The sequence below is a fragment of the Aphelocoma coerulescens genome, chromosome 20 (genome assembly GCF_041296385.1).
Source record: "Aphelocoma coerulescens isolate FSJ_1873_10779 chromosome 20, UR_Acoe_1.0, whole genome shotgun sequence".
NCBI classification, from domain to species: Eukaryota; Metazoa; Chordata; class Aves; order Passeriformes; family Corvidae; genus Aphelocoma; species Aphelocoma coerulescens.
The window spans coordinates 6,952,289-6,966,695 of NC_091033.1; the positions used below are offsets into that span (position 1 = coordinate 6,952,289).

At 55.3% G+C, this 14,407-nt stretch overlaps 2 protein-coding genes across 2 annotated transcripts; both read right to left on the reverse strand.

Annotated features, from left to right (window-relative positions):
* Positions 1 to 567: 567 nt before the first annotated feature.
* Positions 568 to 3,419, reverse strand: LOC138120916 (P2Y purinoceptor 1-like). Its single transcript, XM_069034026.1, has one exon. It carries the CDS (start codon positions 3,308 to 3,310, stop codon positions 2,255 to 2,257), a length of 1,056 nt encoding a protein of 351 aa, XP_068890127.1. The 5' UTR covers positions 3,311 to 3,419; the 3' UTR covers positions 568 to 2,254.
* A 4,960-nt stretch (positions 3,420 to 8,379) lies between these two features.
* CCN5 (cellular communication network factor 5) lies at positions 8,380 to 13,005 on the reverse strand. The gene is made up of 5 exons (XM_069034068.1): positions 12,776 to 13,005; positions 10,237 to 10,453; positions 9,380 to 9,631; positions 8,989 to 9,182; positions 8,380 to 8,463 (listed from the first exon to the last, which is right to left on the reverse strand). Exons 1-5 carry the CDS (start codon positions 12,833 to 12,835, stop codon positions 8,440 to 8,442), a joined length of 747 nt encoding a protein of 248 aa, XP_068890169.1. The 5' UTR covers positions 12,836 to 13,005; the 3' UTR covers positions 8,380 to 8,439.
* Positions 13,006 to 14,407: the final 1,402 nt, after the last annotated feature.

Below are 14,407 nucleotides of genomic sequence, written 5' to 3' on the forward strand. Positions count from 1 at the left end.
GCTGAGCCTTAATTAGACACACACACACCTAATAAAGGGAAAGAGCTCATTCTCCCCAGTTCATAGTGAGAAGCAGCGCTGTCTGAGAATCAAGGGGAGTGCAAACCTATAGATTAACAAAAGAATTAAAAATTCCACCCCAATTATCTGAGATGTCAGCCCAACACACAGATCCTTACTGGCTTTTGCTGATTTGACAGATACAGGACACAGAAAAATGTGCAGATTTATGTCTGCAACTGGGGGCTCAGAGATGCTTCTCAGGACACAGATCTTTAAATTATTGTTAACAGTGATGGGAGGGGGCACTGGAGAAGACAAGAAGACGTATCTGGGCACAAAGATGCAGGGGGTGAGAGCAGAGTTTGCTGGCACCTCCTACGCAGCGCTTTCTCCCTAGCATGTGGTGATGCTTTACTTCAATCAATCATGCCCAAAGTGGGTGCAGTGACAGGGTATCACAGCTCCCATGGGCTGCAGGAGCCAAAGCTGGTTCTGTGGGGAGCTGTAGCATCTTAGATAGGATCCATGTGTGACGATGGAAGAGCTGGACAGCTTTCAGAGGCATGGGTGTTTTTTGAGGAAAGGAGGAGAAGAGTTCAGAGCTCTGGAGAAGCCCAGATCTGGAGCATGTGTGCAAGGAGAAGGGACCAGATGTGACCCTAATGTCTCAACCTTCCTACTACAGAGAGAGATCTCACTGGTGAATTTAAGCTTTATCTTTGGGTTTCCTCTGGCTGAGGTGGGAGCTGGATGTTGCTGGACCCCTGACCGGTGCTGAGCAGACTCTTCAGTGTGTGCCTGTCACAGATCACTCTTCTGGCTGCCTGCAGTCTCCCAGCACTTCCCTGTCTGCAGAACACTGGGAAGATCATCACCACTCCCTGAGCAGGCAGGCCCCTGCTCCAACCCGCAGGCCAGCTGGCTCCCAGGTTCCCATAAAGCTTTAAAAGAAGGCAGAAGACTCACAACTGAAAGCATGAGGTGTTTATTTGCACTTCAGATATACTAACAGCGCTGAAAGCCAGGTGTGCTCCCTCCGCTGCCCAGCTAAGGTGGGTCTGTGCAAGGAACAGCTGACAGAGATAAATGTCAGGAAAAGAGCACAATGTCTGTCCCTGGGCCAGTGATTTCCCAGAAAGGGCTGATTTTAACTCACAGGCCACTTCCTTCAGCTGGGCTGCAAAAGCTGCTGTTGCTGCAAATCACATTATTGAATTGAAATGTTTGAGCTGTTTGTGTGGGTAACACAAATATCAAAAACCAAAATACTGCTTGGGAGTCTCTGCCCAAAGCAGAGATCTGTCACCCCTGGTGATGACAGACAGCTGCCCTCATCATCACATCCTGCTTTCACAAGCCTCCAAGCCAGTGCTGCTTCTCTTTTACTTTTTGCACATCTAATTTAACAAGTCATATCACATGCCCACGCAAGGCTGGATGCAAGACGCAAGCACCCACCTGAAGATTTGCAAACTCTCTTGGCATTTGCCCCCCAAAAGCAGGAGTTCAGGCTACTGCAGTCATTCACCTTCCAAAATAAAACCCCAACCATTAGCCTCCAAAAACTTTACAATGCCCATTTGTTAGTTCTGCTAAGTGCTCTTCCAAAAGAGAGGGAGTAATGCCAAAAATGTCTTTTCCTTCTGCAGAGGAGGTGGGCAATACAGGATCCCACATGTCTTGAAACAGCTCAGTCACCCAGGAACTGGCACAGCTTAGTCATGTACTTAAAACCTGATTTTTTAATGAATATTTCCATTGCCAAAGCATTTCCCCCTGCAAAAATTCACCCTCTCAGCTGTCCTGCAACGCAGGATCTCTCCTTAGGTGAAAGAGGGAATCCTGCCTCAAACCCATGTGCACTAGGGTAGAGAGGATGCAGTGGAGGGACAAGGGGTCAGTCCCTCCCATCCCTCAGTCACAGAGGAGCTGGGAAGCAAGGGGATGTTAACCAGCTCAGACTGCTGCATGAGAGGCTGGAGGGAAATACTTTGTGTTGGAGCAAACCTGATGTTCATCTCTTTCCATCTCCAGGCGTACTGTAGGCAAAATGGTTGGGTTGGGCAGCTTTGCTTGTAAAGTCTGGTCCCAGTTTTCTCTCTGATGCTGGCAGTCCTGTCTATCCCTTGTGTGGATGGAGCCCGTGATGCTGCTGTCACCATCTCTGCAAAGCAGGTGCCAAGGTGGAGGGCTGCACCCAGGGAAGGGCCAAGCACAAGCTGGCATGGCAGAAGCAGGGGTATCGGGTACCTCAGAGCTCGTCAGAAGCCTCCCCCTTACAAAGAATGGTGCTCCTCTTCTTCTCAGCTGCCTGGTAAGAGGTTTTGCTCCGGAAGGGTGGCCTCAGACACTGTGTGGCGCTTTGGTGGATGGTTCTCATTCGTGACCTCCAGTCTTTGCTAGTAATCACGTAGAGCAGGGGGTTGAGGGCACTGTTGAGGCTGGCCAGGCCCCGAGTCACCTGGTAGGAAATGTAGACGTCCTTTAGAGCCTGTGTGCAGGACCCTTGCAGTTTCCAGCGACGAAACAACAAGTTGAGGTTCCTGAAGATGTGGTAGGGGAGGAAGCAGATGGAAAAGAGAACCATCACGAGAATCACCAGTCCGATGCTCCTCCTCCTGAGGCTGGGGTCCACGCTGTCATTCCTGCAGAGCACAAACACCACGTGGCAGTAGCACCCGATGATGATGAGGAACGGGATGATGAACCCAGTCACGGTGACAGCAAAGGTGTAGGGCAGGTAAACATCCAGGTGCTCATCTCCTGTCGTGTCATGGCACTGTGTCCCATTGTGATCCATCTTGCTGAAGGCAAGATCAGGAGCTATCTGGGCAATGACCCACACCCAGACCACCACGCTGAGCCACACCGAAGAGGCTGCACCCTGGCACCTGCCCCGTGCCTTCAGCGGGTGCACGATGCCCAGGTAGCGGTGGATGCTGATGCAGGTGAGGAAGCCGATGCTGGCGTAGAGGTTGAGGTGGAAGAGGCTGCGGGTGAGGCGGCACCAGGCCTGCCCGAAGAGCCACCTTCTGCCTCGCAGGTAGTAGCTGACGAGGAAGGGCAGTGTGCTGACGTAGAGCAGGTCAGCCAGCCCCAGGTTGCCCACCAGCAGGCTGAGGGGCTGGCGGGCGGTCTCCCGGGGCCCTGTGAAGAGGTGCCACAGCCCCAGCCCGTTCCCCAGCAGCCCCAGGGGGATCACGGTCAGGTACACGGAGGGCAGGAAGCGCTGGGCGAAGGCGGAATCCACGGGGCAAGGAGCCCCACTGCCATTGCCGGGCCACGTGGAGACAGCCTCCGTAGCCATGGGGCGCCGCGGCAGCCCTGCCCGGGGTGGCAGCTGGTGGCAGTGCCCGGAGGCGCCGGGGCCAGCCTCTGGCACAAGGCTGCGGCTCCCCTCACCTCTCCGCTCCTGCTGAGCCCGGCCTGGGACTGCAGGGCGCTGGACTTTCCCCCGGGCACGGGGAGGATGTGCCGAAGGCAGCCCCGGCGGGGCGGCTTCCGCCACTCCCTCGGCGCCTCCCCCCAGCCCACTCGGGACACCCTGAGCCGGGCACCGGGGACACGCAGCCCCTCGGCTATTTTGGGTGCTGGGACTGCCTGGAGGGAGCAGGAGGCAGGGAGGGGTGGAGGGGCTCTGCCGCGGAGCGGCTGGGAGATGTCTGAGGAGCGGAGCCAAAGCTTTCAGAAACCCGTTTCGGTTCTGTCCCACTTGCGGTGAGGAGAAACCTTCCAGTTTTCCAGACCTGGAAGCCTGCACCCCATGAGCCGCCCTCACTGCTACTCCTGACAGCCCTTCTCCTGGCTCCAACGCTTAGAAATACCGGGAGCAGAGGTAAGGAGGAGACTGGCAGTATTCCATGGGGCTCGTGCTGCCATCCCCGGTGCCGCAGGCAGTGCCAGCAAGCAGAGATGTGCCAGGCTGCCTGCCCCCAGCACAGGCAAAGCCAGCCCTGCTCAAGAGCTGCCCCCTCCCTACAGCTGCTCCTGCTGCCTACTTCTCTCTCCCTCCCCAAACACAAAAACCCTCTCCCCCTTCCTCCTTCGAGCGGTTCAGATCCTTGCAGGGAGGACGTGAGAGGGGCTACCGCCTTCCCTTTCTGTCACAGGGGCCGTGAGGCAGAAGACACTCAGATACTGTGAAATTGGGGCAAGAGCTAAAACCAGCGACCCCCAAGCAGACCTCGAGGAAGGGCAGCCCCGACTGCACTGCTGAGCAGCTGCTGCAGCATAAACGGGGCCAAAAATCGCTTGCATCTGCAGTCGCGGGAGTTAACAGGGAAGCAATCAGCAGGGAGAATGTTTACCCTGATAAGCCATAGGAAAACGACCTTGGGAAAACGACTTGAGATGAAAGGCAAGGCTCTGGAAGGGCCACGGCCGCCTGCTTTCCGGGAATTGAATCCGGGCAGGAGATGGGAGGAGGAGGAGGAGGAGGAGGAGGAGGCTGATATCTCAGCAGCCAGTGTGGAGGAGGAGGAGGGAGGGTGAGTCGTGCCCAGCCATCCCGACCGCACACCCTTAGGAGCAGCTGAACATCTCCGCTGGACCACGCTCAGGCACGGCAGTTCGGGGACACGGTGGGGAAGCCCAGGATGCCAATGGAGCGGCGGTAGCCGCATGTTGAGAGTACCAGTGTGTTTGTTGACTTCAAAAAGTGCTTGCTAGAGGAGATAAGCGATGGGAAAGGTTGTGTGTTATTTCCTGCCTTTGTAATAAAATCTCACCACTATGGGTGTGGTGGAGAGGTGAAGTGTAGGTGTTTCCATGTGGTGAGGATATAGCTTTTCTGACGTTTGCAGAGGCTCTGGTGGGTCTGTGCTCCTGGAGTGACAACAGCAGAGGAGGGGGTCCTTGGGGGTGCACCGCTTAGGGAAGTGATTCTCCATCCTGCCCTGCTTCTGTCCCCTTCACCTCTGTGCACTTAAGCTGCTCCTGTAGCTGGGCTTGGGGTAGCACTTGCAGAGCAACTTTATGGAGGTGTGGAAAGGCAGGGAGAGGAGAGGAACAGACTGGGAGCAGTTCCCTTTGTCCCAGAGCATCAGCCTTCGGGGAAACTGAGGCAGAGACAGCAGCTGGCTGGGAGGACTTCTGTGATCATGGGAAGGGTCGTGAGCTGCTCCCAGCAATGAAGGCAAAGCTTTTGCTGTCCCCAGAATGAAAGCTTGGAGCTGGTGCCTCCTGCCATGGGAAGAGAGGAGCACTGCCCATGAATGGCTGCAGCCCCGTGCCCTCCACATCTCCTGCCCCCTGGACCCGTTGGAGGCACAATCACAGAGCTTTTCTCGTGTGTTTTAGGTGTTCACTTGACCCACGGTTTCACTCACAGTACAGGTGCTACTGCCAGCTCTGCCCAAACATTCTGCATGAGGACGCTCCCCTCTGGCTCCTGGCTCTGGCAGGGAACAGCAGTTCTGATGCCAGGATGAGCACACAGGGCCAAGACAGCTCCTGCAAACACATAACCTGAATCATGTGTTTCCAGGAAAAATAAAAAACCCATCTGATCTACTTTATTTTTTTTTTCAATTGAGCACTGCATTCCTGTGCTCAGTTTCTGAAAATGTTTTGCTTTAATAAGGGCCTCATCCAGCCCTCTCTCACCCAACTCCATGCATTTAAAAATCGTCAATCATGAGAATGGCTTGGAAAAGACATTCTGATGGCATGTTGTTCACTCATCCAGCAGGACAGTCTTCCCTCAGCTGCTGTGTGTGCTTGCACAGAAATGAGCTGTGATCTGCTGCTCATCACTGGCTCAAGAGTGTGGTTGGCAGATCTCAGGCTGTGTGCAGGTGTGGCCTTGTACCTTGAGGACAGGAGTGAATATTCTTTTGGTTTGGGGATTTTTATCTTTACATGTTACCTGTGGATGGGGTGGAATATTTCTCTGTTGCTCCACGTGAGCAGGCAAAGCCAGGACCCTGCGTCAGAGCCTCAAATAACCACGTTTCCAGGGTAGCAGGGCTTTAGAGGGAACGGCAAATATTGTGAGACTGGCAATCAAATTGCAAGAGTTGATTTCCCTGTATTCATAGGGAAAAATAACTCTGATTTATTTGGAATCATTATTTCATTATTTAGATGTTTGCTGCTTAGTGAATCAGGGAGACATTCTGCAGGGGAAAAAAAAAAGATAATTATAGCAGAGGTGTGTTGAGTCATTTGTTTGAGATGAGAATTGCAGGTTGCTGCCTAAAAAGTGACCTTCTGATTTTTACCATCACCCAGAGGTGGCTAGGCAGGATCTGGGAGTGTGTGACAGCCCTGGCAGCTCACCCGGCCTTGGTGGCTGAGTCCCAACATGCTTGAACAAGAACTGGCTTAAAACCAGGATTTTCAGTACCCACAACATGTTTTATCCGTGTGAGTCGAGGAATGCGGTGGTTTTGGAGTCTAGATCAGCTTTAGGTCACCACTTGTTTGGCATGGCCACTAGAGAACTAAAAAAGTCAACCAAAGCTGTTCATTCTGCGATTTGCTGCCTGCTGGAGGTTCACCATGTGCCCTGTATCAAACAGAGTTAATGATTTATATTCAGGCCGAGTACCAGATGATTGCAGTAAATAATTCTCTTTGTAAGCAATGTTTTACTGCAAGAGCAGTGAGGTTTCTTTTTTTTCTTATATACATATATTTTTACCCCGAGAGGTGACTGAACAGCATCCTTGACTTTCATTTTATTTTCATTTCTTGCAGGGCCTGACAGAGTGGGTGAGTTGCCTTGGTCCTGCTGCCGGTGGGGAGGCTTTTCCTTGGGCTGGAGAGAGGAACTCCCTCTGCCAGTCAGCCTTTTGCCCCTTCACGCTGCCCTGGGTCAGGAGGACAGTCAGCTGGTGACGATGGTTGCATCATTCTGGGGAAACCCCAGTCCAGGCGAACTGGAGGAAGTGTGGGCCTGGCAGGAGGAGGGATGAGTTACAGGGGAGTTTGGGCTTTGATTTTTGGGAGGCTGAGAAGAGGCACGGCCTGGGCTGTGCCTGTGGCTGCAGACCCTGCAGCAGTGCAGCCAGTGCCATGCCCTGCCCTGCACATCCCAACACTGGAGACCTGGGCACTGCTATGGCCAGGGCTGGTGCCATCAGCAGAGCTTATGGCTGGGTAGAAGTGAAGGGTTGAACCCAGGATGTAATAAAATGTGTTCAGTGCTTTGATTCACTTTTTTTTTTTTTTCTTCTCTTACTCTAAGCAGCCTGAACTGAGGTACCTCCAAGCTGCCCCACCCTATGCCAGGACTTTACTGCACCCCCCTGAGCAGCCGGGCTGGGCCCACCCTGCACAGACAAGGTCCACACCTGGATGAGCACATCTTTATTTTTAGTTTCAGAAATACGCATCTAAAAAGTCCATTTCTCACCTGGACACATCACCCAAACCGCTGCTCCTTCCAGCTGCCCTTCCCGTGGCGGGACGCGCGTTCCCTCTGCACATCTGTGCGAGGCCGTTAGAGGGCATTTGGGTTTCATTTTCCATCACCCAGAAGGACTTTCACTGGGAAAAAGTACAGCCACAGCAGCCGAGCAGCTCTCCTGCGCCGACTCCTGCATGGCTGGAGCAGCTCCAGCCCGTCGGGAGACGGCCCCGACTCATCTTTGCGATTTGTTTTCCCTTTTTCCTGCTTTTCCCTTAGCTCCGGCTCGCAGGGAATGTGCTTGGATGGCAGGCGGTATGTCTGGTGCTGCGGAGCAGAGTCTCCGGTGTCTGAGCTCCTCGCTGGCCGAAGCCCTGCCAAACCACCAGCGCTTGGGAGAGGAGGAGGCCAGGCAGAGCGGGAAGGCTCGTGTTTATTCTGGAGGGATGAGGGGAAGGTGAATTAGAGCTGCCACCAGGAGGACCATGCCCGGGAAGGCGGCTGCTGGGTTGCGGGGTGGGTACCATGGGATGGCTGAGCTCCTTCACGGTCGAGCAGCTCAGCCTGGTGTGGCAGTGACTTGTGGGGTGGAGCTTGATGACCTGTTCCCTCCCTGGGGGGGCGAGGGCGTGAGGGTTCCCTCCAGGGATTTTGGCTTCCAGGTGCTGGAGATGGTCTCTCTTGATGGCCCCGCAAAGCAGAGCTGCATGATGTGGTGGAGAAGCAGCATCACCTCTTCAGAAGCCCCACTGATCCAGGAAGGACCAATTCCTGGTTTCTTGGGTGGGTTTATGCTTGGAGCAGGATTTCCCCATTTCCCATTTCATTCAGCCTAAGAGGCTCAGGGATGCTGCCCAGTAACCCCGCCTGGGGCAGCGGGGTGCACAGAGGAGGCAGGTGATGGATGACACGGGGATCTTGTTCTCTGTTTCCAGCCTCCTTTGCAGCCAAAGTCCATCATTTCTTCTCTATTTTCCCAATGGAAACATCCTCCATCTTCACCGTAACCACAGTGCCATGGGTTCGTGCCAGACTCTTTGCCGGGATGAGGCGTTGGCTCAAGGGTGAATCCGGGGTGGGCACAGCTATAAACGACCTCCTCTTCCCCTCTGGAAAGGCAGAATGGAGACCGATGGGAGATGGAGAGGGGTGGTGGTGTGTCCCTGGCAGCTGCGGAGCGGGGGCACGTGGCAGTGCAGGGGGAAAGAAGTGGGCAGAAACCACTGCATGCCAGCAAGGCAGCTTTGCGCTGTGCCCACGCTGGGGCTGTGCCAGGCTAATAAAGGGGTGGCAGAACCACCTCCCGGGTGTGCCCAGGGAGCCAGGCAGGAGCTGCAAATCCATCTCTGGCCATAGGGGCAGGCCGAGCTCACCTGTGTGGGATCCACAGTGCTCCTGGATTCAGACCTCCAGAAACCCCAAAATTCAGGTCTGCACCTGCCATCGACTGTTTTCCAAGCAAAGTTTCAGGAGATGGTTTATGTGTCCCTGAGGCACGGTCAGCTCACGGCTGAGGAGGGCTGATGGGGTGCCCACAGGTAAGCGGGGATCCCTTGGCTCGTGTTGGTTGGCACTTCCCCTTGTCAGTCAAAGGTGTTGCCCAGAGGCAGCAGCTCCACCCAGCCCTCACTCACCGCTGGGAACGCTGCCGGCAGGGCCGGGCAGGGTCTGACCATGCAGAGCCGCCTCTGGGTCTCCAGCCGGCAGTAGCGGTTCTGGTTGGACACGCGGGTGGCCAAGCCCACGCCGCAGGTGGCCGAGCAGGCGCTCCACTCCGTGCCCCACTCCTGGCAGGGGAATCGCAGCAGTGGGGACACTGCCCCGGGGGCTGCAAGAAAGGAGATGGGAGGGGAAAAGGTGGTTGGAGCCAGGTGCTGTGCAGATGCCCTGTGGTGCTGCAGGCATAGCTCTGCGTGGCAGCGAACCGTGAGGTGTCTCCTGCTGATGTTTCACAGCCTGGGGTGAAGGGGCCATCCCCAGGGACCTGCGCGGGCATCCCCTCCCTGGAGTTGCCCTGTATCTTACCTGCCCTGGCATCCCGGAGGAGGTGCTGGTCCTGGGCTTCACAGATCCAGTCAGGGCAGCACTTCCCTGGGATCTCCACGCGCCGGGGGTAGGGGCAGTCCGGGGTGGGCAGCCGGACATCCTCCTGGCAGAGTGGGATGCAGTTGAAGCCCCCGTCCAAGCACTGGCATTGGATTTTGCAGCTGGGCTGGAAAACCTCCCCCTCTCGATAGACTCGGCCGTTCACCTCGCAGCCCTCCTCATCGTCTTCAACTGCAAGTGACAGCCGGGGAGCCCGTCAGGGACAGAGTGACACAGAGATGGGGATGGCGGGGGCACTGCTGGGGGTCACTGTGGGGCTGACACAAAAGGGGCTGAAGTGGGGGGACCACAGAAGTGACTGAGCGGTGCGCAGGGCAGACGTGTTCATCACCCAGCCTCCTCCCCTTCCCTGCCTTCTCTCCTCATCGCTGGGGTTTTTCAAAGCAACAGCTCACAAGCTGGGAGAAGCTCCCTGCCCATTGGCTCTGACCCTGCCTTCAGGCTTTCCAGGCTAGGAAAAGTTTCTGTGAGATTTCTTTGCAGGACCCCCAGGCTCCAGACCTGGACTGGGTGACTGCACCATCCCTGGGACCCCCCTGTCTGTTCTCACTGAAGCCACCCTGAATCCTCTGTCAGAAAGCAGCACAAGAGCTGGCACGAGATGGGGCACAGCCCCATGGCCAAGCTGTGTGCATCATCCTCAGGAAAGCTGCTTTCCTAGCCTTAACCACTCCCCAGGTAATGCTGTGGGATGCCTGTAGCCAAGTCAGGTCATGACTGGAGCTGGGCTTGAGTGTGGGGGTATCCCCGGGGAAAATGGGCACCCCTGTGCTCACAGTTGCAGGTGGCTCCTGTCCCTGCAGATGCTGAGCTGTAGTCACAGACGAGGCCCTGGCTCTGGTCACAGACGTGCAGAAAGTCACAGGGCTCTCCCAGGCGCCGGGCACAGATCTTGCAGCAGCCACAGCCGTCCAGGACCAGGGGGGACCCGCGGGGGCAGCGGGGTGGCACCCAGGGGCAGTAGCATGGTCTCCGGCACAGCTGGGCACAAACCTGTGGAGGCAAAGCTGAATCCATGCAGGTGGTTTTTTGCTAACAGCTGCTTTGTCACTGGGACAGACAGGTAACCTTGGCTCAGCCATGGGGGCAGATTTTGGTGGAGGGAGGCTCTGCAAATCCATGGGAATATGTCGAAGCAGCCTGGAAAGCTACTGTCCCCTTTGAAGGGCACCTGTGGAAAACCACGGAGAATCAAGGATGCTCAGATGCTCAGCACTCTGCAAGATGGAGATGTTAATGTACCACTGCTCTGAACACACAGGAGGAGGAGAGAGCTACAAGGTGAACATCCCAAGTGGTTATTTAATGAGGTCAGCAGCCCCAGGCAGCCCAGTGGGAGGGAGGGAAAGCAGCCCACCCCCATGCCTGCCTCCAAGGCAGCAGGCTGTGCCCAGCAGGAGAGGTGGCTTTGCAGGGACTGAATCCACGTGGTGAGTGCACAGCACCTCACTCCTAATGGTCTTAACAGCTCTCATTCATGCCAAGAAACAGGACATTGCATCAGCAGTGGGGATCTGAAGCCAGGCAGACCTCACTGCATTCCTCACTGGTCCAGCTGCATCCTCTGCTTGTCCCTGGCTGCAGCATCCTCACCTGGCGTGGCCCACTGGGCAAGGAGCCCAGAGATAGGCACATTTTCAAGGACTTTTCCCTCGTGGCTAGACTGAGTAATCACTTTGGCAGGGCTGTGCACTGCAGTCCTTTGCCTGCTCAGCCAATTGCCTGCCAGAGCTGTGCTCATGGGACTTCACCTGGGCAGGTGGATGTTTGTACCCTTGGCTCATCCTGCTTGCACAACCACCCTGGCACCAACAGCTTTTTTAGGCAGCGTTTGAGCTCCAATCATGTCAGGTCTGTCAGAGCTGTTGCATATAAAGCCTGAAGCCACGAGAGTTGGCTCTGCAACTTGCAAGTGAATCTTTTACCAGTACTGGCCTGACAGAGCACGTGAGCTCCCCAGCAGCCACGCTGCTCAGCACCACGCACATGCTGCTGGATGCAGGGCCAGCACGTGCAGCACAGCAAGCATGCAACCAAAACATTCATCCCTGCCCTGGTCCAGGTACTGGTGTGACTGCTGAGTCTGTCAGGAGAGTGATGGATTCAGCCAGGCCATGTAGGTTTTAGATACCATTCTTCTTCTCCTTTCAGTTTCTCTCAGTGGCATCAGGTCTGACATGATGAGTAAGACAGAGAGGGTAGCTACTGGTGCACTATCTGTTCCCCACTTGCAGCAGTTCAGATGCTTTTCATGGGGCTGTAGAAGTGTCAGTGCCAGTAGTTGGAGTTAAAATATATCCAAAATGGATTGGGTAATCTGGGTCTTGTTCTAGTTCTGTCAGTGAGCAGCATTATTAATGTGACAGAAACCAGAGAGAGACTTGTGGCAGGGACCAAGGGACTGGCTGTGGTGGCCAGGTTTGGGCTGGCAGCACAATGGTCCTTGGTGATCCTCCAGGCACTCGTGAGCACCTGGAGCAAGAATCATTGCTCTGTTACATCTTACCCAGGCAGCCAAGGGCATTTTTCATCTTTCAGGAGGTTGCTATTACAAATTGATGTTTTAGAAAGATCAGCCAAGCCATAAATCTATCTCCCCCTGCTCCTTGTAATTTACTTGTCTTTAGATGACAATGTGGCTCCTGTCAGAGACCTGAACTTTCTGGGGAGAGAGTCAAACAGGCACCACGTTGCCACGACATCCCTGCTTGGGGATTCAAGCAGCAATTAGAACTTGGAGCTGAGATGCCCCAAACTTTTCAACATTCCTGTTCTCTGCACAGGCAAATATTTTCACACAGAGTCCAAGAGAAAGAAAAAAAAAAAAAAAAATCGCTGCAGCAACCCAAATCCCATCGGAGGCACTGGCTTGGCGTGAGCATTCCGAGAAGTGGGGAGAGCTGAGTAATGCCAGGGCTGGTGCTCGTGGCTTGGCCTCTGCCTCGGGAGCCTGGGCGGGGATGGAGGAGCCTGGAGGAGCCGCTACCGCCCAGCTGCTGCTCGCTGGCTCGCGGGGACCGAACGTAGCCCAGCCCGGGGAGCTGCAGGGACGGCGAGCAAACAGCGCATTGCTGGCATTCCTGTGTGCTCCAGGGGCTCGCACAGCGGAGCCTTGGGCCCAGGAACGCTCAGACCCTGCTGCTTCATCTCTAACACCTCTCCCAAGCATAGCTCTGCCCCCTGCATCAACACAGCCTGGCTGCCGGCCGGCGAGAGCCACCGGGCTTGTGGTGACACCCCAGTCCCCCTGCACCTCACTTTGCCAGAACCGGGTGCTTCCTGGCTAAAGCTGCCCCAGTGCCCCATCTCCCTTACCTTGGAGAGAACGCAGAGGAGAGAGAGGAAGAGGAGCTGCTTCTCCAGCTGGAGCCTCATGGTGCTCTCCCCTCTGCCACTTCAGCACATCACCCCCCAGGCAGTTTGGAGGCAGTGGTGTGTTCGCAGGTTTGAAAGCCCAGGGTAGGTCCTGCTGGTGTTTATACTCTCCCTGCTCTGATGTCACTCACAGGCTCCAATATAAACATGAGTAGGTTTGGACAAGCCTCAAGATTTTCTTTTTTTTTCCTTTCTTTTTTTTTTTCCAGCCCACATTCCAGCTGCCATTTCCACTCTCCTCAAGGTGAGAATATGTGTCTGCCGAGACAAGGAGGGCAGGGAAGGGATGCTGTGCTGTCCCTGGGGAGCAGGGGAGAGAGGCTGAGGAACCAGGCTGGTGGGGTGATCCAGCTCCCTTCTCCTAGCCTGGGAGAGAAGGTTCATGCTCCGTGCTACTGATCAAGGTCTGTCCAGGTAGAGCTGGTATCTTCCTCCTGGGATTTGAAGGGATTGACAGGACTGTCCCTGCCTGCTGTGGGACAGTGCCATGACCAGGCAGGAACAGGACACCCACCCCTATATTCAGTGCTGCACCCAGTGCATGGCAGGCTGTGGAAGAGGGGTGTGTCACCCAAAGGAGCTGGAAATGGATTTGCTGTGGTGGTGCTGCTGCTGCCACATCATCTCCATCCTGAGAGGGACTGAGAGGGACTATGGCCACCTGGGGAGGCTGTTGGGGTGGGGTGGCTGGGTGCACACTGTGTTGCGTTGTCCTGGGTACGTAATGCAGAGAAGGCTGCAGTCTGACCCTGCTGATTTTAAGCCTTGTAAATGCAAATTCAGCCCCTGAAGTATTATGATGATCTTAATCAATTGTGAGAATTATAAATCCAAGTCTGGGGAAGAGAAGCAGGTGTTCAGCAGTTGCCTCCCAACGCTTTCTCAGTCTGCCTTGTGCAAGCTTTTCTCTTGTCCCCTGTGACCGAGGGTGTGAGGCTGGCTCTTAGGAAAGACAAACCTAAGCACCTCAAGACCTCCACTAGACAGAGCCACTTCTCCATATTCCCATTCCCCAGATCTTATCACAAGATGTGAGAGGAGATGTGGTGAGCCCAGAGCTCAAAGGAAAGGCCTGAGCATAAGGATGCAGGTTGTCCTGCAGCTCTCCCTGGCTCCTCTCCTGCACCCTTGCCCTTTGCCTGTGTTCTGGGGGCCAGGACTACTGCTCCTGTGCTGGCCCAAGGGATGGATCCTGGTGGCTGTGCACAGGACTCTCTGTATCACTCAGGCATGATGAGAACTGCTGCTGGATAGCAGGTATGTGTTGGCAAACACGCAGGAGATGCTGAGTGCTATAAGCAGATCACGGAAACCAGGCAACCAAGAGTGATGCCCCATCTCTCCCTCCAGGATTTATTCCCTCTGTTTTGCCTTTGTGAAGCAGGTTCTCAGTCACCTGAGCAGCAATCCTGACCTCAGCTCCACGCTTGCCAGAGCCTGGAAGCCAGGGCATGGAGCAGGGAGGGCACAGCCCAGCAGGGAGGAGCACAGGCTGATCTCTCACATTACCACCCCAAATCTCCGCTTTGGCTCTGCTTCATTAGCTGCAATCAGGCTGTTAACGAGGTCATG